Here is a 26,950-nt window from a genome sequence, read left to right on the forward strand (position 1 = left end):
GGGCTGTGCGGACGTGTTTGAAAGGTGGCTCCCCATACTGGACGAGGCGGTCGGGCCCATGTGCCGAGAGTGGTCGTGCTGCCCGTGCTCCTGATGGGAGTGTCCGTGCGTCGCGTGCTCGCGACCCCGCAATGCGTCCGACATGCTGGGGTGCGGCGACAGTGGCGTAGGAGTAGTGGGGTGGGAGAGGGAGTGTTGGTATCCGACGCTCAGGAGGCTGATGGGCCCAGCATTATGCCCGAGCGATAATTGGTTGTCGAACGGCGTGCGCATTGCTTGGTGATTCTGGTGAGGCTGCGGTTGCGGTTGCGGTTGCGGTTGCGATTGCGATTGCGGCTGGCCCTGGAAGTGAGACGATGGTTGCATGTGCACGGGCGACTGCATTTGAGGCTGAGGCTTGCTCTTTTGCGCGTGGGACGATGATTGCGGCTGTTGCTGGAGTTGCGGCTGCGTGGGCACCTGTATCTGAGGCCGGGCAGGCTGCGGTCGGGGCTGAAGAGGAGGCTGGGCCGGACGCTGGTCAGATCTGACCTCTGGGAGCTGCACCTGGGGCGGAGCAGCGAAGGCGGGCTTAACCTCGAGAGGACTGTCGATAGACATGTCCGCATCCTTGTCGGTGTCCTTATCCGTGTCTTTCTCGATGAGTTCTGCGTCGTCGTCGTCGCCGTTCTGGGACGTGGACGCGGAGGGGCCTGCCTCAACGGCCTGGCTGGCCTTTTGTGCGGCTATCTCCTCTGCGGTGAGGAATCGTCCGCCAGGACCGCGGGGGCGGCGCATGGCATGCTTGTGGCGCGATTCGTGTAAGTAGGGCTGGACGACGGAGCGTACATAAGTTGGACTGGATCGACAGGAGATACGGTTGGAGCATACCTTTCTCTGCCTGGATAGCCTGTGAAGCTCTTCGATACGGGCGCGGGCTACCCGCCTTTTGAGGATGCGATAGTACTGCTTTGCGTTGACGTACAGGGGCTCTTCATCTAGCGGTGGGTCATCCTGGATCTGGTCGACAGGAGGCTCCTGCTCGCGTTGGTCGCGGGTGTGGGTGTCCGGCTGCGACTGGGTGTGCTGTTGCTGCTGCTGATGGTGAAGAAAGAGGCCATGGGGAGACGGTGGGATGGGGGTCGACGCGGGGGACTGGTGGGGGGATGGCTGGCGGGACTGATGGGGCGGGGGCTGCTGCTGTTGCTGGTGTTGTTGCTGGGGGTAAAAGTTGTATAGATGGGGCTGATGGTGGGCTGTGAGGGCGGGGGTCAGTGGGCCGGCAGGACGAGGAGAGAGGGGACGAACGGTACTGATGGTATGTATTTGGGTTGAAGAGGTGATCGACGGGATCCATTGCAGCTGGCGACTGGTCGACGGACGAGGGCCGCTGATTGGGCAACCACGGCGAGGCGCGTCCCCCCTCCCATTGGCCGCCCGTCCACGTGCCTCGCCACATCCGCCACAACCGCTGTGGCTCTCCTCTCTCGTCCACCGCCGCCATGGACGCAAAGCTGTGAGTCCCCCGTTCTCGTCCCCTCCACCGCGCTCACCGTCCACAGCAAAGCACTCAAGGTCGTCGACCTCAAGGACATCCTCACTCGCGCAGCCGTCTCCATCCCCAGCAAGTCCAACAAGAACGACCTCATCGCGCGCATTCTCGCGTCTCCCGCCGCCCTCGACGTGTACAACGCGCAGCACTCGCCGAAAGCACCCGACGCGGTGCCCGGCCAGCCTGAAAAACAACAGACGCAGCCCGAACGCGACGAGGTAGTGTGTCTTTCCGTCTTCCTGTCGCGGCGTGCTAAGGTATATTCTGTAGCTACCTTCCGAGCCAGCCCCACAGTAAGTCCTCACTCTGCTCTACTCACTGGCGACTCTCACAGCCGTTTTCTGTAGACTTGCTCCGCCTCTGCCGCCCAAAATACGCATCCCCCTTCTCCTGCACGTCCACAGGTGGCAACGTCGCCGCCATCAAAGCCCGCATCATCCGTTGCACACGCCGTGAGTGTTCTCCCATCATGTAACGTCCGATTGAGCTGAAGATTATTGTAGTCGCCTTCCACAGCGGTAGCATTGGCTTCTAATGCCACTAGCACGCCCAAATCCGCGGAAGACGAAGAGTTCGAAAGGAGGAAGGCGCGAGCAGCGCGATTCGGTCTTCCGTTAGTCGAGCCAACGAAGCCGTCCGCTGAACAGATCAAGCCGGCCAAGAGCGCAAAACTTGCTGCCCCATTGCTCGACGTGAGTAATTGTGTTACACTGGGTGATAAAATGATTGACGCTCTCGTAGGACCCGAACAAGCTCGCCGCTCGTGCAGCACGGTTCGGCACCGGGCAGCCTGCTGCAGCGCAGACTACTACCGTCCAGACGAACGGCCGGAAGCGCAATGCGCCTCCGGTGGAAGCTGCCGATGAGGAGGAGTTGGAGAAGCGGAGGAAACGTGCAGAGCGCTTTGGGACATCAGTAGTTGTGAGCATTGCGGCATCTGTTCCCCATCATATACTGACTGACTGCTCATCGAGGGCACAAAGGCTTAGTATTACATATTTGTAAATGCCACCCTCAGTTCCGGCTTTTCAGATGGCATGCTTAGTGTTGTACAGTGTTGCAAGCTTGAATTTGACAGGCATTGATTCACCCTTCAGATGAATGGTACATCAAATGAGGGAAGTGAGGTTGACATTGATAACACAAACAGTTTAAAGTGCTGATTCAAAAACTCCCTTGTGGTGATCTAGTTCCTTCATTTGCATATAATAGCTGCTATCTGTGCTATGCTATTGCTATAATGCTATTCAGCACAGTCATGCATTTCGAATACATATACTGCATTCAGCTTTATGTTCATCATGTGGTGAGAGGGTGCTTGGTACAGTCATGCACTGGTCACTGTAACACAACTGGTCACTGTAACACCCTTGTACACCTCACCCTGCCACTTTACCTACCCACTATTACTTTTTGCTGATGCTTGATAGAATGTACAGTCTATCTGGCTACTTCTGAAATTTTTCAAGCTGAGAAATGGTGAGTTTGGAGCAAGGTGAGTTCATTGCATTTGGGTGCCTATGTGCATGACAGCTTGACCACTCAGTGTAACACATGTTCTCAGGCCATGGAGAGTCAAACACTCAGCTTCTGGGAATTACATTTGGCAGATATATGGAAGGGATGTGTAGCAATGTTTTAAGCACAGAGACTATGGAGTTGCATTGCTAGTAGTCATAAGATTGCTTGATTACAGTTTGAGTGTTACAGTGACTGGTGCATGACTGTAATCACATCTGTACTGATTCTCAAGTGAGGGTATCTACTAGGAGTACCACAACACTCAGAACTTATAATGAATCTGGGGCTTGTGCACTCTTGGCATCCTCCTCCATCTCAGTGTGATGATATGATATATAGGCACCATATTTTTGCTTGTTTTATCCCATTTTTGCTCATTCTATATGGACTTGTACAGTAGACCATATTTGCTAGGACCTAGGTCACGGAACATTTGAAGTTAAGAGTGCTCCACTCTGAAGTAAGTGGAGCCAAAGTCTGCACTACACGCACACCCGAAACATGGGGGATCTGCAGTAAATGGAGTAAACCTCTTAGCAAAGTCCTAGCAAATATGGTCTAAAGTGTTGTATGGTAGATTTTGCTTGGAATGGCTTTCTAGCTAGTTATGTGACAACACTGGTCACATGCTAGATTCATCTTGTGACTTGTATCATGTGCCTGCAACTGTGCCTGACTCATCCTGACCCACTCTGACTCACACATACACAGGACCTCAAATCTGGTAGCTGATGTAGTAGACCTGCTGTTATGGATCTGTTTCTTACTCGGTTGATTTCCGAGTTAATACCAATATTACTGAGATACTAATGAGCAATAGTACTGGTTTGTATCAATGGTAACACAGAGCAAATAACTCGAAAATGTCGGAAGGGGGTTTCAGAGTAAGGAGAGCCTCTAGTTCAACTAGAACTCAAGGAAAGAGAGAGCAGTAGTTGTGACTACAGATCACAATAACAACAATCAAATAGGGACTTTGCACCACTGCAGTGCTGATGTACAAGTACACAGTACCAGCCCCTCATTGGAGAGAGAACCTCTGATCTTGGTAAAGATTGCCCTCCAATAGAATGTTCTATTGGATTCTTTACTGCACTTTTTTCCAAGTAAAAGCAGAATAAGAGTATACAGAGGAGTAGTATACCAGTTGCTACTTCCGAAAGAAGGCTTTCTGGAATTGAAGTGTCACACAAGGAGTACAATAGAAGTCTATCAAGTCTACTCTGATCCTTATAACAACTTCAGTGGCAGTTACCGGACCTTTACCAACAGACTTCAGTCAATGCCAATAAAGGTATGTTACTCAATGACACCCAGTGTGAAGTGATGAGCAGACAAAGGTAACAGGCAATGTACAGTGCAAAGCTATGTACAGCTTAGGTATTGTGCCACCGAGACTGTCTAGGAGTCAAGGGCAGATTGATCAGTGATCAATTGAAGAGTACATTGAGTACAGAAGTGTGGATGGTAGATGTAGATGATGAGAGATGTTCCGACTTGCTCTCGGGGATGCTCCTTTTATGCATTTCCCGAGTGCACAGCCTCCTAGCTACGAGAAATACTTAGGAAAATACCAGAATATAGTAGAAGGCTTTGTACACTGCTTTCCGAGACCATTCAAGGCAAACAATAAGCTCACAGCCTCAAAAAGCAAGGAAGTCATGAGGCTAAGCTGTGTATTCCCGAAGCATGCCCGAGATTGCCACTGATCACCAAGGATGTGCTCTGTGATCCACAGGCATTCCTGAAGGCTGAAACATTAGCACAGCCTCACAAAAACTCGGAAATAGTGTACTGCATGACACCAGCCTTTCCTTGAAAGCTACTCTTAGATTGCCTACAAGTTGGAATAGTGTGTCAACATATTCCGAGCTTATAGTAACCAAGCAGTAACTTTGAAGGCATCTGGTCACAAACAAGCCTAAGGAAATTAGTACCAGAAACTCGGTAATAGTCCAATCAATAGATACATAACTAGGTGCTACAAAACACAAAAACATCAGCAAAGAAGAAAGGCAATGATAATTCCATGTGCAAGTCTTACTTTGCCATCTGTGCTCTACACAGACAATCTCCTATGAATATAGCAGTGAATACAAGATGCATGTACATGGTGCGCTACTTACTCAATTGGAATGTTGCTCATGATTGGGCACCATGTCCTGACAACCACACAGCCTACCAGGATATGTGTAATGTTTGCACCATCAGATGGCAGCTAAATAGTGCAAAATGTGAAAGAATGCAACTCTTCACTAAATGGCCCTCTCCCCAGCAAGTATGTACTGGATACCTCAATAATGTATTGCCTGATAACTCAGATATTCAACATTATGCTCTCATTATAAGCAAATCACTACAAAATATTGCAGAGTGACCACAGGTAACACCCAATATGGCACTGTATCTTCAAAGTTGACTGGCAGCTTTGTATTATATTTAACTGAGTGGACATGGGTCCCATATGACCTTGCAGTACTTGATTCTGGTTGTGCTGAGGTCTTCTAATTTATTGGGAATTTATGCGACTTTTCTGGGCCCCAAACAGTAAGTTTTGTCCTCAGAATGAATATTCTGCACATTCTTGACCGCTTTTTCGAAGTCACATGATCATGCAACTGGCTAGACCCAGTGGCCATTGTGCCCTTTCTGGTGCAGCAGAGACATGTATACATACTCAGTGATTTGTAACTGGTGTTATCCAGGAAAATACACATTTCAGGCAACTTGTGGGAGGGCTTTTGCACAAGAAGCATCACAAAAGCTCACATTGCCCTAAATGGTGAGTCACCTTCCAAATCCAGTAATTTTCACTAAGATGAATGTCTGGTGCTCCATAAATAGCAGATAAATCAGAAGATATTCATAGAGTACTATGGGATGTTGATGAGGCCTGTGATGTTTACAACATGTTACCATATATGGAAGGCAAGCTATAATACCATGTACAAGCATCAAACTAGCTGTCCTTGCCCATTCTGAGCTCTGTTGTGGCACCATAAAGCATTTTCATGATGTCTGACACACATGGCTATACTGTATGGGTCATATTCTCCATATCTAGGGTCAAATTGAGCAATTCAAATTCTGCAAAGTCACTGGTGTTTTCTTTTGTATTTGCATTTTCTGGCCTAACTAGCCACTATGGGGGCCCCACAAAATTACTGTAGACTCTATGGTAGACTCTATGAAACAAGGGCTACAAGTTGACTATATGATTGCCATATCTATTTGTGGGTGCTTACTGCTGCAATTAGGAATTGATTATATTGGAGCCCAGTGCTGCTGGTGAGGTCACATGCCATGTTCATCACTTTCCATATTGGAATCCAAGCTAGACATTACAGGAGCCCATAGTCCATGGGCAATTGTCAGCTACAGCATTTGTGTGGGTGTGTTGGTGTAAGAGCCCGTTCAGCAACCACAAGCGATCGATTCTCGCGGGTGTTTCTCCCACCAGATGAACAGAATCACTCAGAATCGGTTTCACCAGCTTTTCCCCCCCTTGCCAGGCTGCCAGGCGTGCCGACAAGGCTCGGAAACACCCATTGACAACACATGACTTTTGATGATCACTGCGTTCAGCCCAGTCAAGGCCCGTGAGTCCGGCCAATTTCCCGCCCATTCCCCGACACATTGCGCTCATCGAGCATGACAATGAGCGGGACATCCTCGTGACCTCGCCTAGTCTGGGCTCTGCATACACCTTACATAGATCCTCCTTGAATTTTCTTAGGGAAGTCAATGTGCTATCAGTTTTCTAATTTACATGCCCTACAATAAAATAAGGGTCTGTGCTCATTGTGAGCGACAGCGAGCAAGACCCTGTCAGTGAAGTGATGGCAACGGCACGACAAGCTCGCAACAAGCAACACATGACTACAGGCGACTACACGCTGAATAAGCAAGGGGAAATGTCCAAGTGGGGAATCAATCTGCGCTCGGATGTACCCAGATGCCGAAGAAACACTTTCAAGAATCAATCACTCGTGGTTGCTGAACGGGCTCTAAGTGACATCATCTGGGAGTCTGAAATTTGAAACTCAGCTAATGATGGCATAGTAAGTGTTACTTATCTCTGCTTATCTGGCACTCAAACAGTCACATGCACTGTGGGAAAAACCTGCCACATTGGGCTCCATGCTAAGTGTTACATTCTCTCCAGTCATAAGAATGACTTGCTGGGGAGTGGGCCATGCATGGCAATACAATCCCAGTTGTATTCAAGTTGTCTGTCTTCTAGCTCATGAAATCATTGCTTGAATCTCACTTATCAAATGCATTGATATATACTAGTCTGTCAGGCTAACTTCCATGCTTTACCAAGCAGTTGTCAAACCGTGACAATAACAATAACCTCACATGAGTCACACAGGCCAAGTGGAAATCATCAGGCAGTATTATAGTAGTCACAGAGGTACTTGCTCACCATCCTCATTGCAATGACACAAGACACAAGAGCATTGAATCCTGAATATTGAGTATCCTAGAGAATCCATAATGTGCATATTTCTTGATCATAAATCTTTATTGATCATAGATAGCTATGCCAATATCTCCACACAGTCATTAACCAATGATATGTGTGGTTGCAGACTTGTTCTTGCCCAACTGTAGCTGAGCTGCCCTGTTTCACCATGTTTGGGACATTATGTACTGTCTCAAAACTCTGAACAATAATACTCCTTTACTATTGGGAGACTTTTGTATCATGGAATTTGTATAGGAACTGTTAATCAAGTCAATAATGACAATGATCAGAATCAATTGTATCATTTGAACTGAGTAGGTCATATACTTCCCTACAAATTGATACTACATTGGCTTAGACCTCCCAATGTCAGAGTCTGTTTAGGCCAACTATGCTGAGTTTGTTACACTCATGATGCCTTTTCATGAACTGTAGCTCATGCTGTGGAAAAGCAGGAAGTCACATGTGTCATGTATAGCTGCAACCTTCTAGATGCAGTATTCAGGAGTGCTCATCTGCATTCCTCTCCTCATCCCATAGCCTGACATCATTCCATAGCATGTTACTGTCAATACAGATATAGGTAACAACATTCTGGCTAAATGCATTAGGTGGGAACCTGATGTTGTTGCCTCATAATTTATACTGAGGAGTTCACATTACTAACAAATGAGGGCATCCACAGATTATCAAAGCTATGTTACTGTCAAAGTTTCCTGATTCATGACCTGAGTGATATGTCACAGTCATGATTATGGATATCCAATGGAGAGCAAGAACCTGTAAATAAGAATTTTATCATCAACTTTTTCTTGCACAGCAGCAGGCAGTTTGCAAGAGTCTTGCACCCTTTCATATGAATGAACTGTGGTCCCATACAAGAGTATGGTACTTATGTTGCAAAGTGCTGCCAGAGCTTTGGGTGAGCACAATTACCACATATATAGTACCTCACTGATTTTCTGGGGTTTTTGGGGCTTTTCTGAGCCTACACAAGGAGGTTATGTGGCCTCAGAATGAATATCCTGCACATGTTCATGCTTTGTTCCATGCATAAGGAACTATGAAGGCTAGGGAAATTATGGGAGGGTCTGTGAAGCAGGAGCTATCACACAACTTGAATCAGGATTACTACATATGGTAGGTGCCCTCCCAATTGGGAATCTCACATTGGGCAATGCTTTGTGGGCCCAGTAAATACTGTAGAAATGATGGTATATTCAGAGTACATGATTGCATCAGTTCAAGCAATTGGCATATGGTGAATCATTAACCAGCATACATGCATTATATATGTACTGTGTCCCATTCTTGTAGTGCTATTGTGAGGCATCAAGAGTTGCTGATGCTCCTGCTCATGAACACATGGGTTATATCAGTGTTTATGTGACACAAATTGCATCTTTCCATAGCTATAGGCATTTGTGACTTTCTCCATCATTGTGTTTGTCTGCTCTGTGCTTGTATCAAAGGACAATCAGAACAGTATACATTCCTATACTCATTGGTTCAGGGTGCTACATAAGGCAGTTGCTGGGGAAAATAGTAGAGCCACTGTGTTGTGATTGTGAATATATATCAGACATATTGGGAGCACACACATGGCTGTGTCTAGTCATGTTGTTAAATGTGCATAACTTGCCAAACCACATATGTACTGCATATTTCAATATCACACTGTCTCAATCCTCAAACATCAAAAATTGTGCTCTCATTTAACGCAAATCACACCAAGATATCATAGCTCAGTACCCAATGTGTTACTGTATCTTGGAAGCTGACTGGCCTTGTGGCACCTGTAATCAGGATGATGTTGACTTTATATGACCTGAAAATACTTCAGGATGGCTGCACTGAGGTCTTCAAATTTATCGGGAATTTATACAATTCTTCTGGGCCCAAAACAGTAGGTTTTGTCCTCAGAATGAATATCCTACACATTTTTGACTGCATTGTTTTTTGCAGTCACATGATCAATGACGTGCGGTCGCAGCACTGCAGCGATAAAACACCGCTGCGAGTGTTGTGACCAGGGCCTGCCTTGGATGGCATCTGGATGCATCCACCCATCCATGGGAAAACCATCCATGGATAAACCATCCATGCCCACGCTCGTCTGGTGTGACAACGCGTAAGGCTGTGCTCGTAAGATATGCTGTCACTGTAACGCACTCAATATCACGCCCGCAGATGCACTGTATCCAATCTCTATTATGTGAGAGAAGTCTACAGACTGAGCATCGTAAGGCAAGTGATTAAAGAGTAAGTTGCCCAAAACGAGTAAGTGCGCTGGCGCGCAATACGAGTAGAATGAGCAAACATAAGCAAACATACATGATTAGATATGCTGTATTGGGCAAGTCTTGATAACCCCCATTTAGGCCCGTTACACTCTCCCCCACTGGACTCGTCTCACGAGTTCAACTGGAAGACAATGAAGAGATCATGCCATGTGAACTTCTTGTGGCAGACTACTCACCTCAGGTCCAGGTAAGATCTACTGCAGTCCGGGTTTCGGAATACAATAGTCCATGTGGTGGTCCACCGAGTTTCCGTGGACAATCCACATCCTGCAGTGACCCGAGGGAAGCAACCCATGTATTGAACATCCCATTGGATGTACACAACATGATCTCCCGGGATTGAGTGTGTTCAACCTCTATGGTTGAACATACTGCAACATGCATGAAAGAAACATAGAAAAAGACGGAACATACAATCATATAGCGCCAGCGTACTACTTAACTGCACCTGAACGTACAACTCAAACCTATTCAGGGTACAGGTAAGCCTCGAAAAAGCGGACTACTACTCAGACCCGGAGTAGTAGTCCCCACTGTCCTCGTCGTAATCATCATAGTCGTCCGACATGGAATATGCAGAACCACCTGATGCATTTGACGAGACAGGTGAGGCAGGCTCATATGAGTCTGACTCGTAGTAGTCGTCGGAGACTACTACAGAGCTAGCCTCAATGTCACCCGAACCATGGTCACTGTGTTCGGAAGAGTACTCGGAGTGATGGCTTGGAGAGTACTCAACATGGACATCTCGGTGACCCGACGAGATGTCAGAGATGTAGTCGTTGTCATCCCACCAGCTCGCGCGAGTTGGTTGAGGCTGATGATGGACCACTATCCGAGTCCTGGCCACCTCGTCACCCCAGAGTCGAGCATAAGCCCCACCACATGCTGGCATGCTCATGTATGAATCCCTCTCGTTAGTGTAAAGGGGTCATACATAGATCCCACTAGTTACAGTGCAGTGACTACTGCACCTTCATATATGAAGGTGCGACCGGCGCTCCGCTCGCTACCCGAAAGGGCAGCTTCCCTTTAGGGACAGCCCGGGTCAGTGTCACTGCGGGTTGGCGGCGGCGGCTACCCTCAATAGGTCTTGTCGCGCGCTCTTCCGCTTTGGGTGCCATTACGGGCATCGGGCAATTGCAATCACGATTTGCGATCTACTTGATCTACACCTTCTGGGCTAGGTACAATACCCAGCGTGTATGTTGCTCTCTGCGACATATATTGTACATACATTCCTTACTTACCACTGCAATTTGTAATCTGATTGGTACGAAGGATGAAGCCATGAAATGACCTGGTATGTTCGAGGCCCCGACAAATGCTCTGATGAATGCTGCAATCGTATGGATGCTGCGATTTGTCCTCCCACCCGTCACCCGCAGCCTCCTGTGTGTCGCCCACTGATAGCGCGAAGGTGCCTATAGCAGAGCTTGCTACGCGGTGGTGACCCTTGTTGGCAGCCGGCCAATGGCTCATTTACGCCGGTTAGTACGTGCTTTCCACTTGTCGATGCGCCTTCATTCGTACCTGTTGACGTGCCATTTCTGCTGGCCGACACACTGCCGTTCGTACCTGCTGCCGCGGACTCATTCGTCTCTGCTGAGTCCTGACACACTCAGGCTGTGTGTGTTGGTCGACGCACCGCTGTTTACACCTCCTGACATGTCCCCATTCGGACCCACGCCGTTTGTGCCGGTCGACGCGCTGCCGTTCGTACCCGCTGATGTGCCGCTTGCATTGGTCGACGCACCGCCGTTCGCGGTACTGTACTCGCCGACGCGCCCCCATGCATACCCGCTGACGCACTGTTTGTACTGATCAGCACGCCATTCGGCACACCCGTCGACGCGCCGTCCGACATACTCGTCAACGTGCCATCCAGGACGTACTCGTGATTCGGCGGGTGGCCAGGAAAGGATGCGCCGACCGAGTGCCAGACGAGGTTCAGTCCGGGGTGGGTACTACTAGCAGGTTAGTGAGTGCATAGATGACAGGCCAGGCGCACTTACTGGTTGAGTTCACTTCTGAACGTGTCTCGGGATCTCCACCGTGGTCTTCCGTGCGGAGACGGTCATGAAAGCAGGATCGTGGAGGTATGGTAGCACACAAGTAAGGTGAGCCTTGTGGGCGCCCCCGTAAACTGAACATTTGTCTCTATTTGTTGCCTCACCAAATTGGGCAAGCCCGATGTGCTCGGCCTGTTCCTGGCCAATCACAACGCGTTTAACGGTCCTACTTACGCCTGCAACATATCTGCGACTTGCATTCTGGCCGTTTCGTACTAGGTATGCATGTCCCGTATGCTGCAATAGGTATCAGATACGTGATGAGTGGCATATATTCAATGTATACAACCCAGTACAGCACACAAGCTATTCTCGTGTACAGTAAGGACTCTGTCTACCTACACTAGTGTACTGGTTCTCTCGGTCTCGAGTCATAACAGGTATTGCGGCGCGATATACTAGTATACTGGACTCGTTGAAACACGGTCATCGTAACTAGAATGCATGTCCTTACTACCTTTGGAAGGTCTCTTTACCAATGTGCCGTTACAATTCCGAGTCATTGAATGTTGAACGCGAACGCGATGGTTGTCAGATCAAGTGATTGATTTGAATACCAGGCTGCTCTATTCTAATCCAGCACGGACCCTATCTAGCAAGACTCCGACTCCAACTAAGACTCGCTGGCTGTCTCTGCGTGCAGGGGCAGCAGGGCAGTCACCATCCGCACTCGCGGTCGGTGTGTTTCGAGCATGCCCCTACCCTGCCCACCGCCGCGGTCCTTCCGTTCGTCGGCCATGCTTGCGTGCTGGGCATTTGCCCTGCACACTCGCGGTCGCCGTGCATATGGCGCTGGTCCGTGCTCTGTGCCCAACTGCCTGCCCTCTCGCCCTCTCACCCGTTTGCTCGTCCACCCGCCACTCATCCACCCGCCGCTCGCCCACCCGCCGCTCGCCCACCCGCCGCTCGTCCACCCGACGCTCGTCCACTACCCGCTCGTCCACCCGACGCTCGTCAACCACCCGCTCGTCCACCGCCCGCTCGTCCGCCCCGCCACTCGTCCGTCTGCCCTCCTGCATCTGCATGTGTCAGCTGCGCTTGCGTGCTGGGCATTTGCTCAGCGTGCTCGCGGCGGGTATGTGCTGTCGCCTGCCCACTTACCCGTCTGCCCACTGTCCTACCCATCCGTGTGCTCACCCGTCCGCTTGTCTGCCCGTGTGCCTCCCCGTGTGCCTCCCCGTGTGCCTGCCCGCCCATCCGCCCATTCGCCCATTCGTCTGCCCATCCGCGCGCACGTGCACCCACCGCCCTCGCGCCCGCGCTCGCAATTCGCCCGTCCGCTGTGTTTGCATGCGGGGCATTAGCCCTGCGCGCTCGCGGTCGACGCGCGTGTTGTGCTACGCGCCGCCGCGTCCTGTGGCCACGTCAGTTCGCTCGCTCGTGTGCGTCTGCACTCACCTTGAGGCCAGTGTCGGCTTCTTTGGTCCTGCGTGCTCACTTTGTTGTGCGCGCTGTACTCTAACGACGTCGGTGACCGACGTCACGGTGGGATGGTGCCAGTGGGGGTCGTAAACGGCAGGCGGAACCGCTCGCCGCTCGCCCGGCTCGTTGCGGGCTCCCGGGCTTGGCCGAAACTGACGCCACACAGCGGGCAGTGGCGCAAGAGATCGTACCTGATCTCAGATGCGCTAACCCCGATGAGCGTCCATATCGGGCAGCTCGCATCGCGCGCCCGCCCAAGCCCCGCCGCGGGCGAAGGGACCGGGCTACTCCGGTGTGCCTGCTATAATGGGCAACGACCGACGGCGCCTCGCTCATACATGAGCACGTGGCAGCTCATGTATGAGAGCAGGCCATGGTGAGTACTGGGTTTATGTATGAAGCCTTTGCACTAACTACAGCTATTTCATACAAAGATATGCCTATATGGCCTGTAAGCCCATGTCTGGATGGTTCCGAGTGGCACTAACTCAGCCCACATCGGTGCATAGGCGATGGAAGCAGGTCGCACTTCCACAGTCCTGTGGAAGTTGTCCCATGCTCGCCTCGCCGCACGGGCATACGACTCCGTCTGAGGCGACATGCATTCAAGCGCATAGCCGCAGCTGAGGGCTCGGACCTTGAAGAAGGCCCATAAGTTCCAGTCGTGGACACCCATCGCATCCGTGGCTCACGCCAGGTCAATGTCGAGTCGGTCAGCCAAGAAACTGAAGCACTCAATGCGCCTAGCTTCGTCGGCCGGCCACCTGGAACTGTCGACACACAACATCTCCGAGCCCAGTACATCGTGATTTGATGTACTGGTACTCGTTCCAGACAAGTGGTCACAAATTTTCGTGCCACTCCCTTCCCCCCTTTCAACCGTCTCCCACCGAATGGTACGGGAACTAGCCTGGCCCTTGTCGACCGGGGGTAATGCTGTACTTGCAGCATGGGTTGTTTCGAGTCACGCGGAGTCTTCCCGAAGAACGCGGGGACGGTGTGTGCATTCCTCGGCGAAGTCATCTGGTTCCCGGTGATTTCCTGGTGAAGACGTATCAATGGTTTGTACACTGAACACGTCGTCCGGTGCACTGGCCATCGACACCGGCTTCGGCCGTTCTGGCTTGTGTACCGAGGTGCTTGGTCCTCGTGAATCTCGCCGTTCACGTAGGTCTACCAAACTCGGTGTGCTTGTACTTTCCCGATGACCAGCCTGGACGGCCTCCGCGGATGCTTCACGCACGCGCGAAGTCGTACCCTTGTACGTGCGGGGTGCCCTGGCCTCAGAGTTGTGAGCAGTTGAGGATACAACAGTGGGTGAACGTCGCCGTTCACTCCCTGTCGCAGTTGTCGAGCTTGGCCATGTGGAAGTCCTCGTTGGATCGGGGACTTCTGCCGTTGTATCTCGCACGCGCGAGGTCGGCTCATTGTGCGTGCGGCGAGTATTTGACGCAGGATGGCTCGATGTAATTGTAGATACGTCGAGGCTGGACTTGAATGTCGACACCGGTGTGGCAGTTGACAACGAGGGGGCTAGTACTTCCGGCAATTCGGAAGTACTGGGCCTTTGTGCCTTCTTGCGTACCCGTTCGGTAGCCTTGGTTATTGATAGTTCGTGCGCACGCGAGGTCAACTCCTCGTATGTGCAACGGACGCTAGTTGATGTACCCCGAGTCGGCGCGTCAGAGCCGGGCTTGTGGGCTGTCAACACAGGCTTAGCTGTCGAGGACGAAGAGGTCAGTACTTCCGACGATTCGGGAGTACTGTGCCTCTTTGGTTCCTCGAGTGCCTGCATGGCCGACTTGGTTGTTGACATGCTTGAGTTGCGCACACACGAGGTCAACTCCTCGTGTGTATGGCGGGCGACGGCTTGATCAAGGATGCGTCTCGCGGGGGTTTGTACCGCTCGTACGAATGTGAGTCCGTCGACTTCCAATCTGTTTGCGCCTCATGTCCTCCAGGCGACGCGTCGGTCGAATGTAGTGTTTGAAAGTCCAGTCCAGTCCAGTCTTTTGACCCCTCAGATGAAAGACTGGGACTGGGACTGGTCCTAGATTGACCCCAAAATGGTAGGACTGGGACTGGACTGACTGTGACCAGTCCTTTGCAGTCCAGTTGCCTCCAAAGACTGGTTGCAACTGGTTGCAACTGCACATGCAGTCCCAACTGGTCCCAACTGGTCCTGACTGGTCTTTTGCCAGTTGCAACTGGGGTTTTCAAGCAATTGTGTCTGACAAAGTGACTTAAGCTACTGTGATATGGTATATGACCGCAGGCAATGGTGTGTATCCCATGGGAGCATCACAGTTCAGTCCATAATGACTGATACAGGCAAGGCATACGATGTCAGTAAGGGTGAGACAGGTATACCTACCATATTAGGCATAGGTGGAGGTGCATAGACAGATGATACATGTTGCCTAAATAGGCCACATCATCCATATGTCCACCATCTGGTGCCTATCCTATGTATTAGTGCTATTTATGACCCCAAAAACATCCCATTTGGCCATGTACACCAGCATATTAGCGGGGTGGCCAAAGACCAGTTGCAACTGGTTGAAACCAGTCTTTTGACCAGTCCCTCCAATTTCCCCAACCCTGGAAGACTGCAACTGAACTGGATAGGACCAGTCCTACTTTGACCAGTCCAGTCCAGTCTTTCTAAGGCCAGTCCCAGTTCAGTCCCAGTCTTTTTCCAGTCCATGGACTGGACTTTCAAACACTAGTCGAATGAGTCGCCAGGTCCGTTGGCGGAGCTGTCGAACGAGATGAGACCAGTACATCCGTTGAGTTGGATGTACTGAACATCGTTGAGCTTTTGCTCTCGCGCTGGTCGACCAAAACTGGCTTGCGTGTGGTTGGAGCAGCAGCGGTAGTCAATGTTGACGTCGACAGGCCACTCGACGTGCTTCTGAGCGCATCAACAGCAATCTCATCGCGAACGTTGGTCTCGCCACGTACCGTGAGCGAGGGGCTCGCAGTGCTCGACGATCGAGTCTCGCTGGAGGGGGAAGCGTGAGGGTTCGCACTGCACGCGTTGCTGAAGCCATCAGTCTCGCTGAGTACATCGAGTGACGAGCTCTGCGTACTCGACAGACCTGTCGTCGCGATAGGAATGGGTGTGTCGGTCGTGCTAGACTGCACACCGACCATGCCGCTTGATGTGTTGATGGTGGCATCATCACGAGGGATGGTCTCGTTGTGTACATCGAGCGGGGGGCTCGGCGTACTCGACGAGCACACTTTGGTGGTATTGGCGGACACCTTGGTCGTGATAGGGTGCACGCCAGTGCCCACGACAAGCAATGAGCTCGTCGTGTTGCGCGTTGGCGGGTGATGTTGGAAAGGTGGCAGCGATGGAGCAGGTAATATAGCTTGGCTTTCCGAGTCTTGAGTCCGAGTCTCGAAAACTGTACCAGTGCCCATACCGGTCCCTTCCCCCTCTTCCATTTTCAATCTTTGGTGAAAATGTTGTATGACAACCTCTTCGGTTGTCATACTACCCTGTGTGATCATCACCGGAGTCGGCGAGAAGCCATCGGGGTTGCTGGACAGCGCGGCGATCACTCCAGTATGTGCATTGCGCGCTGTGTAGCTCGGGAGTGGGATACCCCCGGGCGCGATGATGTTCGAGGGGTGGGGTGATCCGTTGCTTCGGGGGTAGAGGTGACATGGGTGGATCGGAATATACTATGAAAGTGGAGGGGGGACGCGCCGGGGAGTGATCTCACAACGATGCCTCAGGCTCGCTGACCTCGTCCTCGGTTCTCCAAGCCTCGCAGATCCCTCTGTTTCCGACTCGTTCTCTCGCTCCGCAGTCACTACGCTTGCTGAACTCGTTCCGCGGTTACCTCGTTCTCGTTCCGTGGTTGCCCTCCTTGTTCCGCAGGTTCCTGTGCTCGTTCCGCGAGCTCCTACGCTCGTTCCGCGAGCTCCTATCTCGTTCCGCGAGTTCCTATGCTCGTTCCGCGAGCTCCTAAGCAGGTCCTGCTGATCCTTATACTCGTTCCGCGGGGCCCTATGCTCGTTCCGCGAGGTCCTATGCTCGTTCCGCAAATCCCTGTACTTGTTCCGCGAGTCCTTGTCCCCGATTACGTGGCGCTGCGTTCGTCCGAAAGATTCTTCATCCCGAGTCGGTCAACACTGACTGACCCAGGGAGCCTCTCCCCGCTCCAGCGAGTGTATGGGGAATGCGCGAGCTATGCTCGCAGATCTCTAGATTCAAGGTGGGGAGAGCTGAGATATGTACAAGTCTTCGTGGCACTGTATGCCACGAAAGCTGACTAAGACTAGGTACTTGCCATATATGGTAGGAAAGCCCAAATCGTACCAAGTCCATGAAGTACAGTAGAAGTAAGGAATCGGAGGGAATGATGAATACTGTCCATGAGCTCGGAGGGAATGGCATTGTCCAGAGAGCCAAAAAATGGGTGAGATACGTACTGTCCAAGCCTATGCGGGAGGCACTCCCCACATCTCCCCCATACTCGCATTGTGACCGTCCCCGGTCACCTACTCCCCACAACAACACTTCCTAACCAAGGGCAATCCACTGCGACATAAAGGTTGCAAGCCCACTAGCTTCGCCGTCTTCTATATCGTGTCCCCAAACTCCGCTTACACCGTGCGTGCAACCGTCGTCCTCGTCAAGCCAGCCGCAGTCTTGATTGGTCTTGACCATTGCCCTCTCTGTGTCTGCGCACGGCAGGTACTCCACGATCCGATGCCCGTTCTCATCCAAGTGCCAGCAGCTGACTAGTTTTTCATCGCAGACCTCTTCTGGGACCCTGAGCTCAGCGCACTCGACGAGTAGGCACTCTCCGGCGAGTCCGAGTCTATGATCGTCCGCGACGGTCGCGTTGCCCGAGGCCATCGTGTCGTCCCTCGCCTGCTTGTGCGCCTGGTACTGTCGATTGTTCCGGTCGATGTTGTCTGCGGTGTGTCCTCTCGTCGCAACCAAACTGCGCATGAACCCACCGCGCAACTGCTGATCTGCCTCTGTAACCGCCCTCTTCGACTCGTCGCGCGGAAGAAATTCGATGATCCACTGCCCGTGGTCGTCGAGGTGACAACAGCTTACTAGCCCGTCATCGTGCACTTCGTCCGGGATGTTCAGCTCGGCCGACTCAACGAGTAGGCACTCTTGCAGTCCACGTTCTCCCGCTTCGACCACCCTGTCCGGCTGACCACGAGGCTCCCCATACTCGGATCCGCACTCTGTGGTCGCTCACGTTCCGCCGGACCATGCGCATTCGGGTTTCCTGGGCGGCCTGCTTGCCCAGTCTCGCACTGCGTCGAGTCCTCGCTCCTTGGGTTATCCGAGACATCTACCCCGAGTCGTACGCACTCGTGTACCAGGTACTGCGCTAGCCATTTGCTCCGCTCGGTATCCTCGTCAACGGTGCGTGTGTCATCCTCTGGGATCCATTTGTCTGCCTGCTCAACTTCGCGCAGGGCCGCCTCGGCTTCGGCTCGCGGAATGTATCCCCATAGCCGCCGCCCGTCCTTTGCAATGTGCCAGCATGCGACGAGGTCGTCCTCGGATGTTTGCTCCAGTGTATCGGTGTCGAACTCGCCGAAGTCTCCCAGCAGCCAGGCATCTTCCGGCGTGTCTTGACTCGCAGACTCGGGCTCGTAGCTGTTCATCCTAACGCTTGGAACCTCCACATCGCCTTCTGTTTGCAATCCCTGTGGCGGTTCAACCGGTGAGACAATCGTCCCGCTGACTTCCCTACAGCCTGTGCTGTCGTGCGCGTAGCTCGACTGAGAGGTCAACACCTCCCGCTGTTCGTCGTGCATCGAAATCGCCTGTTCGCCACATCCTCGCTCCGCGTCCCACTGTTCCTCGTGCATGCCTGCCGGCCGTTCACCGTGTCCCTGCGTCGTGTCTCGCTGATCAGGTCCGTTGTCGTGATTCCTGCTCCACTGCGTCGCAGGCTGACGGATGTCCTCGTCACAGTCCACCATACTCGAATCGAAGCACCTGTCCTCCTTCGTCTCACTACCCTGCTTGTATCCGAGCCCACCCGTCGTGCGTCCTTGCCACGGTACGTTGCCCGACTCTGTGAAGCGTCCATTTTCCTGACTGCTCGTCCATTCACTCTCAGAGCGCGTGGTGTGCTTTTGCGCGCTCGACGCCCTCCACGTCTCGTCACGGCCGGTATGTTCATCAGCCCGCTCCCCCATACTCGGCTTGATACTCGGGCGCTGGTTCGCCTCGCTCTCTGTGTGCACGAGCCCACCCGTATGGTATCGTTGCCCCGGTATGTCTGCTGAGTCCGCGAAGCAACCATTCTGCTGGCTGATCTCGACAAATCCCATCTGTAGCACCTCTTCGCACTTGCCATCCTGCTCGTATTTGCTGGTAACCTCGTGTCCGTGGCGTTCGTCATCCCTTCGCTTCCATGACAGATCCCCCGCCAGACTTCGCTGCCACAATATGTCCAGTACGTCCTTGAAGGTGTTGGTGGACCAACTGGTCTCGATGATCCCAACTTGCCAAACCGCTTCGCCACCACCCTCCTCCGTGTACGTGCCCGTTTCCCCACGTCTGGTGCACCCGTATCCCCTCCGCATGCCTGATGACGTTCCGGCTGAAGCTTCAAGCCCTTGCCACTTCGTACCACACCGGATCTTGCCCGCACCTCCATCCTTCATCTCCCTCGTACTCGGCCTCGAGCTCTGGCCCTGACTCGTCTCCCCACCCGCGTGTACGTACCTCTCTCCCGCCCCTCGTCGCAATGGCATGTCCTTCACGTCCGCCCAGAGTTCGGTCGGCTCGCTCATCTCGAGCAGGTTCACCTGCAAGACAGCCTCGCTATTGCTGTCCTGCGCGCGCGTGCTCGCTCCCTTACACTCAGTATGGCCATTCCCTCCCGACGTGCCAATCCGTGTTGACATTGCAGCTCGACTCCACGGTCTCGTAGCCTCCCGAACGCCGCCATGTCCAGCGCATTCATCAGCTGACTCGGGCTCCCCACTACTCAGCTGGTTCGCGTCGCCGTGAGCTCGTACGTGCCCCTCCCCCATCTCTCGTCGTGATGGTTGGTCCGTCATGTCTCCCGGGAGTCCATTTGGCTGGCTGACTTCGACAAATCCTGCATGAGGACCCGGCTCTTGCCCGTCCGACTCCGCGGTAGCCTGCGCAACATCCCTCGCCACCGTTACGTGTCGACGCCTTGGTATGTCTGGTGAGCCCACCAGTCCTCCGTCTAGGTTGCTAATCCCGTACGAGTTCACCTGTAGAACCGTCGCGCTATCCCCATCCTGCGTGCACTCGCCCTCTCTCTCGCACTCACTGGCAACACGTCCGCTCTCTCCCGATGTCCGTGCTGACGCCTCAGTTGAACCCTGCGATTCTGCCGCTCTGAAGCTCGCGGCCTGGTCCGTCTCGCGGCGTGCATGTACGTCCGCGAGGTCCGCCTTGAGCCTGTGTGACTGACTGATCTCGACCCGGTTCACTGGCGAGACCCCCTCACATTCGCTATCCTCCGCGTGGCTCTCGCCTGTTCTCCCAAGCTCGGCACGTCCGTCTTCCCATGACATGCCTGCCAATGCCCTTACTCCACCCCATGATCTCGCAACCTCGCAACGTTCGGCATGTTCATCAACCACCTTGGCCTCCCCTGACTTCGCCTTCAAACTCACAGCCTGGTCCGTACCCCTGCGACCGCGCGCCGGCCTGTCCGCCACAGACCCTTCCCGAGCTACATCGGGTACGTCTACGAGAGCGCTGGTCGGCTTACTGACCTCGACCATGCCAGTGTTCACCTGCAACGGCTTGACTTCGTGGTCGCTGTCCTGCATCCACTCGCCCATTCCCTTGTGCTCGGTCTGCACGTACTCGTCGCAAGTCGCCTTCGTATCCTCGGACCCTGTTTCCCCGGTCCGTCCTCGTTCTGGACTTGCTCCTGGGCTCCGGTCTTGACATACGCAACCTTCCCGCTCGAACTCGGCTTGCTCGCTTCCCGGTCCCGGACCTCGTACCTCCCTACGTCCACCCCTAGCCTCGGATGAAACCCCCTCGCCAGACACCTCTTGCGGCCTGCACTCGCCCAGCCCGCAGCCGTTCGCCGTCTCTGGCACGTCCAATCGCAGTCGTCTGTCGTCAGACTCGCTCGGCTCGTTCCCTGGACTACCATCTCTCGCCGTCGGGTCCTCTCTCGTGTGGTTGTTCGGCTGGCTCCCTACGCACGTGTCCGTCACAATCCGACACCTGCCCCTCCCCTTCTTGCTCGCTTGCGTCTCGACTAGTGGCTCATTCCCGGACCTTCCCTCGTCGCTTCGCAAGAGCTTTCCGGGTCGCACTTGAGGTCTCGTGGAATATCCCGCCTTGCTACACTCCGGTGTGATACTGTGCGTCCGTGGGCTTTCCTCCACCTTGGCGCAGGTCTCTACTGCTGCACTGGCTCTACGACCCATCTTCCGCGCACGTGTCGCTCGCTCGGTCCATTGTACCTCGATTGTCCTGACTCGCTCTTCTGCATCGTCCAATGAGCCGTGTGCCTTCACCCTCAGTAAATTCCGACCCTCCCCGGCCTCCGTCCTGCCATGATTCATCCCCGAGCGCTTGTACCACTTGCCCCAGCACTTAGTCGTCTCCGTTCGCTCCTTGTTGCCTCGAAACTGCACCGGCTCCCGCGTGCAACATCCACCTTGCCCAATCGCTGGACTACCACCCGTCGCTTCTTGTAGCGTGTGTCGCCAGACGGTGTTGTACGCGAGCGAGCTCGATAGATCGGGGGTCCGGATTGACCTCAGGCAACGCGAGATGGCATGTACCCCCTCCGCGGCTCGAGAGACTAGCACCCCGGGCGTGAACAGCACCGGCCCTGGTCCATGCAGTTGAACAATCGTCACCCTGGATGCTCTCTCGCCCAACTCCGCCTCCTCCGACTGGCTACCATCGACGTCCCGGACCTCGGCACGCTTGCTGTCGGCAGTCTTGTCCTTCGCCCCCTGCAGCTCGTACATGCACATCGAACCATTCACCGTAAGGAATCTGCTCGCGAGTCCGTTCTCCTCCCTTGCTCTGGCCAGCTGCCCGTGTGTGTGCGCCTCGTCTGGGTCCTGTGGCTGGACGTCCCGCCTACCGGCTCGTCTGGAAACTCGTCTCATGGCCACCACGAGCCCTCCAACCTTCTCGTGCTCCCTCCGTCCCGCGCTGCTGTCGTTGTCCGCACGCTCTCGATACCGAGGTTCGCCTGCCGTTCCTTCCGCGACGTGGTCTCCGCTACCTGCTAGTTGTTTCGCGCATCGCCAGGCGATCTCGAGTGTTGACCTGCATCCGGACGTCTGCATCTCCTCCATACGTTCCTCCCATAGCTCCCGTTGCCCGTCTGAATCCGCAACTTGTCGCCTCGATGCATCCAGAGGACCGTCTTGTTCTTGCTGTTTCCTCCGGCGCACCTCCATCTCTGAGCTCGCCCGTGCCGTATCCGCAACGGCTTGGCTCTCCATGTTCTCGCTCCCGTACTCGTGTCCCGCCTGGAGAGACAGAACATGCTGGCTCGCTGTGACTTCCGAGCAGGCGTGCCTTGACTCTCCCGTGGGCGTGATGGTTCGGCTCGTCCGTCTGTCGTAGGTAGCCTCGTAATAGATGCTCTTTCCTCCGGCCCTCCGCGTAACTCGAGCTTGAATTCCTGTATGCGTGTCCTCGATATGTCCCATCGTGTCCAAAGCAGGCCCTAACTCCGCATCATATTGACCCTCCTCCGCTTCAGATGCTTGTGGACGGCAGCTGCCTTCCTCCTCCTCCTTAGATCGCTCCGGAATGGACGTTCTTCCTACTGAAGCTTCGCCTACGTGTACCGTCTCCTTCCGTGCCAATGCGATAGCCCAGGTCTGCGAGAACAACGGTCCCGCAAGTGAGCGACTGGTCGTGGGGGCTTTATCGGTGATTCCAGCCTCCGTTGAGACTCGTCCGAACGTTGGCGCTCCCTCCGCGTTCTGCTTCCTTCCCTCCGAGGGACCATCCCGCCCGGCAATGCTCCGTCTCGCCGTCTTCTTTAACTCGTCTTGTTTCCTCCGTAACGCGCCGTGCTCGAACCCCGTCCATTCCGTGTCCGTCGCTAGACTCTCAACGCTGTCCTTCCTGCTTCCGCCTGTCGCTCGTTCCGACACCATGCACTGGCTTAGCATGACTTGAGAGCGGGGTGAGCTCGAGTCCGGGTAGTACTCTGACTGTGAGTTGCGGAACCAGCTCGCCTGCCTCATCAATTCTTGCCTTGGAACAGGTCCGTGAGTGAGTGTTCCCTCCGGTAATGAGTTTGCGATCGCCGGGTCCGCCTGCTGGCGCGGAGGTGCATGCACGTCGATGCCCAGACCTGCTGCGTCGCATTCGTTCAGTCTTGACTGTTCCGGCGACTCACTTGCCCATTGACCAGTCCGTCTCACCCCTCTTTCACCCTCGAACCGTTCCCACTCGCCCGTACGTTCCGACGCGGAGACACTGGCATCCTGCGCGCCGCTGAATTGCCTGCATCGGATGTATGCTCCAGGTAGGCTCGACTGGGCGTGACACTGCCGCTCGTATGTCCCCTGCGTGGTTCCCTCAGTTCTTGCTGCCTGGCCGGTATGAGCCACCGCAGGGCATCTCGCACTTCGCCACGTAGAGCTGCACGCAAACGAGCTGCTAGTATTGCAGAGACGTGGGAGCGGCGAGAACGCACGTGCCAAATCTTCCACCTGGGCGACCAGCGAGGCGCCAGTAGACTGTGCAGACCGTGGTTCAGGCGCTTGAGCGATCGTCCCTCGCCACCGTCCTCTCTCCGCCGACTCTGCCTGCGGCTGCTCGTGATTCTCGCTCGAGCTCTCGTTGTACTCCATCTCGCTCATCGCGACAATTCTCCCTTGCTGAACCCTCGCCAAGTCAACACGCTCCGTGCCGCCGTCGTGTCCATCACCGCCCCGCTGTGTGTCCAAAAGGGGGGCGTCGTCCACTCCGAATTCAAATGCGCTCGTCGCATGCTCCTGCGCACACAGGGCAGGTCTCGCGGAGGGAGGTAAAGGTCCGGGGTACGCGTAGTCGGTCGAGGAGATCCCATAGGTGAGCGTGGTCTCCGCTGCTCGAATCACAATCCGTCTGAACGCCTGCGCTTCCTCCGCCTGTCAATCCCGCGGCTTGCGCGTATCTAGCTCCTTTGCCGTCGCGCCGTCGTTCCCTGAGGTATCTCGTGGAACTGATATGACGCCTTCGACGCTGCACGCGCTACTGGCTGCGCTTGAAGCCTCACCACCCGCCATCCTCTCCTTGTCACGGCCTAGCTCGCCGTCGAAACCCCGGCCTTGCGCAATTAGTGTTTGAAAGTCCAGTCCATGGACTGGAAAAAGACTGGGACTGAACTGGGACTGGCCTTAGAAAGACTGGACTGGACTGGTCAAAGTAGGACTGGTCCTACCCAGTCCAGTTGCAGTCTTCCAGGGTTGGGCAAATTGGAGGGACTGGTCAAAAGACTGGTTGCAACCAGTTGCGACTGGTCTTTGGCCACCCCCCTAATATGCTGGTGTACATGGCCAAATGGGATGTTTTTGGGGTCATAAATAGCACTAATACATAGGATAGGCACCAGATGGTGGACATATGGATGATGTGGCCTATTTAGGCAACATGTATCATCTGTCTATGCACCTCCACCTATGCCTAATATGGTAGGTATACCTGTCTCACCCTTACTGACATCGTATGCCTTGCCTGTATCAGTCATTATGGACTGAACTGTGATGCTCCCATGGGATACACACCATTGCCTGCGGTCATATACCATATCACAGTAGCTTAAGTCACTTTGTCAGACACAATTGCTTGAAAAAACCAGTTGCAACTGGCAAAAGACCAGTCAGGACCAGTTGGGACCAGTTGGGACTGCATGTGCAGTTGCAACCAGTTGCAACCAGTCTTTGGAGGCAACTGGACTGCAAAGGACTGGTCGCAGTCAGTCCAGTCCCAGTCCTACCATTTTGGGGTCAATCTAGGACCAGTCCCAGTCCCAGTCTTTCCTCCAAGGGGTCAAAAGACTGGACTGGACTGGACTTTCAAACACTATGCGCAATACCCGTCGCTGCTAGATTCTTGCATGCAACTCCCGCCCGCCGTGAGTCTCTCGCTCGTGGCCCTGACTCGTCTTGCTCGGCGCTCGACGCCCCGCCTGTGCCGTATCCAGGTATCTCCGTTCTTCCGTTCTTCCCTCGTTCGATGATGCTTGCACTGGAGTACTCATAGGTCCGCACTTGATCAACGCCGTGTGGCACATCCGGTCCTCCTCGATCTCCTCGTATTGACGCCAGTACCTCGCCGAGCGAAGATGTTTGTCGCCTACCGACCACTGCAAGGCACGCGTCGCTCGCCGTATCGCTTCCACCCGTGAGTCCGACCTCCGCAGTCATACCTTGCACCTGCTCTGATGCTCGTGTTTCCATTCCAGTCCGCTCCTCGGGTCGCTGGTCCTCGTCCCCGACCACAAAGACTCGTTTCGGCACCGCCAGCAACTTTCCGACCTCCTCTCTCTCGGCACCGTGGCGATGCACCTGGTACTCGCGGTAGTCTGTCGTGTACGTCCTCGTCACAGCCTTGACCTTGGCCCATGACGTCCGCTGCCCTGACCCCCGCGCGTGCCTGTCTTGCGTACAGAGATCCTCGTATTCGACGCTAGTGACGGTCGTTGGCCCCGCTCCCCGAGTCCCATGCTCGCTTGCTTGGTTACTCGCCGGACTCCAGGCTCTGCCGGTTGAACGTTCGCTCCGGCTCTCGTATCCTGACCTCTCAAGTGTCCTCAGGTTGACGTTCACCTGACAGGCCCCGACCCTTGAAGTCGCTCGCCTATCTTCCGTCACGACACGCTCGTATACGCTGAACTGGTGCAGTGATGTTCGCCTAGCTGGTTGCTCGTGTCGCCCTCTGCTCGCCACTGCAACTCCTTCCGACCTGTCGTACTGGTGCGCCGTCGCTTGCTCCGAGTTCGCGCGACCAACAGTCGTGTCCGAAGGTACTGCGTCGCTGAACTGCGTCGCCTTGATCCTAGCGAGTCTATCTCCCGCGGGCTCGTCGACTCGCTCAAACGCCCTTGCTGTGAGTCGAAATACTTCGAGGAAGAGGTCGTCGAGTGAACGTAGACTGCTGTCCGATGTGCCTGTAGGTACCTGTGTCATAGAGCTTGCATTACCCATGTACATTTCCCAGCTACTTCCTCTACCCATCGTGTGTCGCCTTCCCGAGACGACAGTTACACCTCCGTGCGTGCCTCCAGATTGCTCGCGAGTCCTGAAATCGTCGGTGCTCGCGTTCATCCCAGGTCTCGTCGTCACGGTGAGGCTCTCGTGCGGGGTAGTTCCTTCGTGTTTCCTTGCCGTAAGACTTGCTACTCCATTCCAAAACTTGCGAAGCGTGAGTGGGCAGCCTCGGTGAACATGCGAGCGTACGGTGACGTGGGCATCCGAGTCGGCTGTCCTGCCAGTACCACGAGAGGTGTCCTCGACTAAGTCGCTGCCCGTACGCACAGGAACTCACTGCTGTATGCGTGTCATTGGCTCCCGTCTCTGTCCGTCCGTGGCGGTGCTTGTGCGTATAGCTGGTCGAGTTTCGTGAATGCTGCGGCTCCGCATAGGCTCCGTGGACTAGTGCAGAGCACGG

General features: G+C 54.1%; 7 protein-coding genes across 7 annotated transcripts; 3 read left to right on the forward strand and 4 right to left on the reverse strand.

Moving 5' to 3' along the window:
- Positions 1-693: 693 nt before the first annotated feature.
- Positions 694-993, reverse strand: B0H18DRAFT_864076 (CCAAT-binding transcription factor (CBF-B/NF-YA) subunit B-domain-containing protein; the record flags this gene model as incomplete). Its single annotated transcript, XM_048039746.1, has 2 exons — positions 694-810; positions 871-993. Coding segments are annotated over 2 exons (240 nt in total), but the record flags the coding sequence as incomplete, so codon positions are not given.
- Positions 994-1,460: 467 nt separating this feature from the next.
- On the forward strand, positions 1,461-2,520 carry B0H18DRAFT_1207035 (uncharacterized protein; the record flags this gene model as incomplete). Its single annotated transcript, XM_048036199.1, has 6 exons — positions 1,461-1,495; positions 1,542-1,824; positions 1,879-1,983; positions 2,035-2,223; positions 2,273-2,452; positions 2,506-2,520. Exons 1-6 carry the CDS (start codon positions 1,482-1,484, stop codon positions 2,518-2,520), a joined length of 786 nt encoding a protein of 261 aa, XP_047899039.1. The 5' UTR covers positions 1,461-1,481.
- Positions 2,521-10,331: 7,811 nt separating this feature from the next.
- Positions 10,332-10,727, reverse strand: B0H18DRAFT_950962 (uncharacterized protein; the record flags this gene model as incomplete). The annotated part of the gene is made up of 1 exon (XM_048041986.1): positions 10,332-10,727. The coding sequence occupies one exon, from the start codon at positions 10,725-10,727 to the stop codon at positions 10,332-10,334; it is 396 nt and encodes a 131-aa protein (XP_047899040.1).
- A 429-nt stretch (positions 10,728-11,156) lies between these two features.
- B0H18DRAFT_975705 (uncharacterized protein) lies at positions 11,157-12,071 on the forward strand (the record flags this gene model as incomplete). Its single annotated transcript, XM_048044097.1, has 3 exons — positions 11,157-11,781; positions 11,842-11,946; positions 12,011-12,071. A coding segment is annotated over exon 1 (311 nt), but the record flags the coding sequence as incomplete, so codon positions are not given.
- A 1,587-nt stretch (positions 12,072-13,658) lies between these two features.
- Positions 13,659-15,194, forward strand: B0H18DRAFT_950963 (uncharacterized protein; the record flags this gene model as incomplete). Its single annotated transcript, XM_048041987.1, has 6 exons — positions 13,659-13,696; positions 13,740-13,771; positions 14,155-14,317; positions 14,533-14,581; positions 14,668-14,749; positions 14,797-15,194. 6 exons carry the CDS (start codon positions 13,659-13,661, stop codon positions 15,192-15,194), a joined length of 762 nt encoding a protein of 253 aa, XP_047899042.1.
- Positions 15,195-16,045: 851 nt separating this feature from the next.
- On the reverse strand, positions 16,046-16,773 carry B0H18DRAFT_1114163 (uncharacterized protein; the record flags this gene model as incomplete). The annotated part of the gene is made up of 2 exons (XM_048033077.1): positions 16,046-16,231; positions 16,285-16,773. The coding sequence occupies 2 exons, from the start codon at positions 16,771-16,773 to the stop codon at positions 16,046-16,048; spliced, it is 675 nt and encodes a 224-aa protein (XP_047899043.1).
- Positions 16,774-17,857: 1,084 nt separating this feature from the next.
- B0H18DRAFT_1114164 (uncharacterized protein) lies at positions 17,858-26,517 on the reverse strand (the record flags this gene model as incomplete). Its single annotated transcript, XM_048033078.1, has 3 exons — positions 17,858-18,420; positions 18,465-24,386; positions 25,641-26,517. The coding sequence occupies 3 exons, from the start codon at positions 26,515-26,517 to the stop codon at positions 17,858-17,860; spliced, it is 7,362 nt and encodes a 2,453-aa protein (XP_047899044.1).
- Positions 26,518-26,950: the final 433 nt, after the last annotated feature.

The sequence above is a fragment of the Fomitopsis serialis genome (genome assembly GCF_022376445.1).
Source record: "Fomitopsis serialis strain Sig1Antser10 chromosome Unknown B0H18scaffold_4, whole genome shotgun sequence".
In the NCBI taxonomy this organism is placed as follows: Eukaryota; Fungi; Basidiomycota; class Agaricomycetes; order Polyporales; family Fomitopsidaceae; genus Fomitopsis; species Fomitopsis serialis.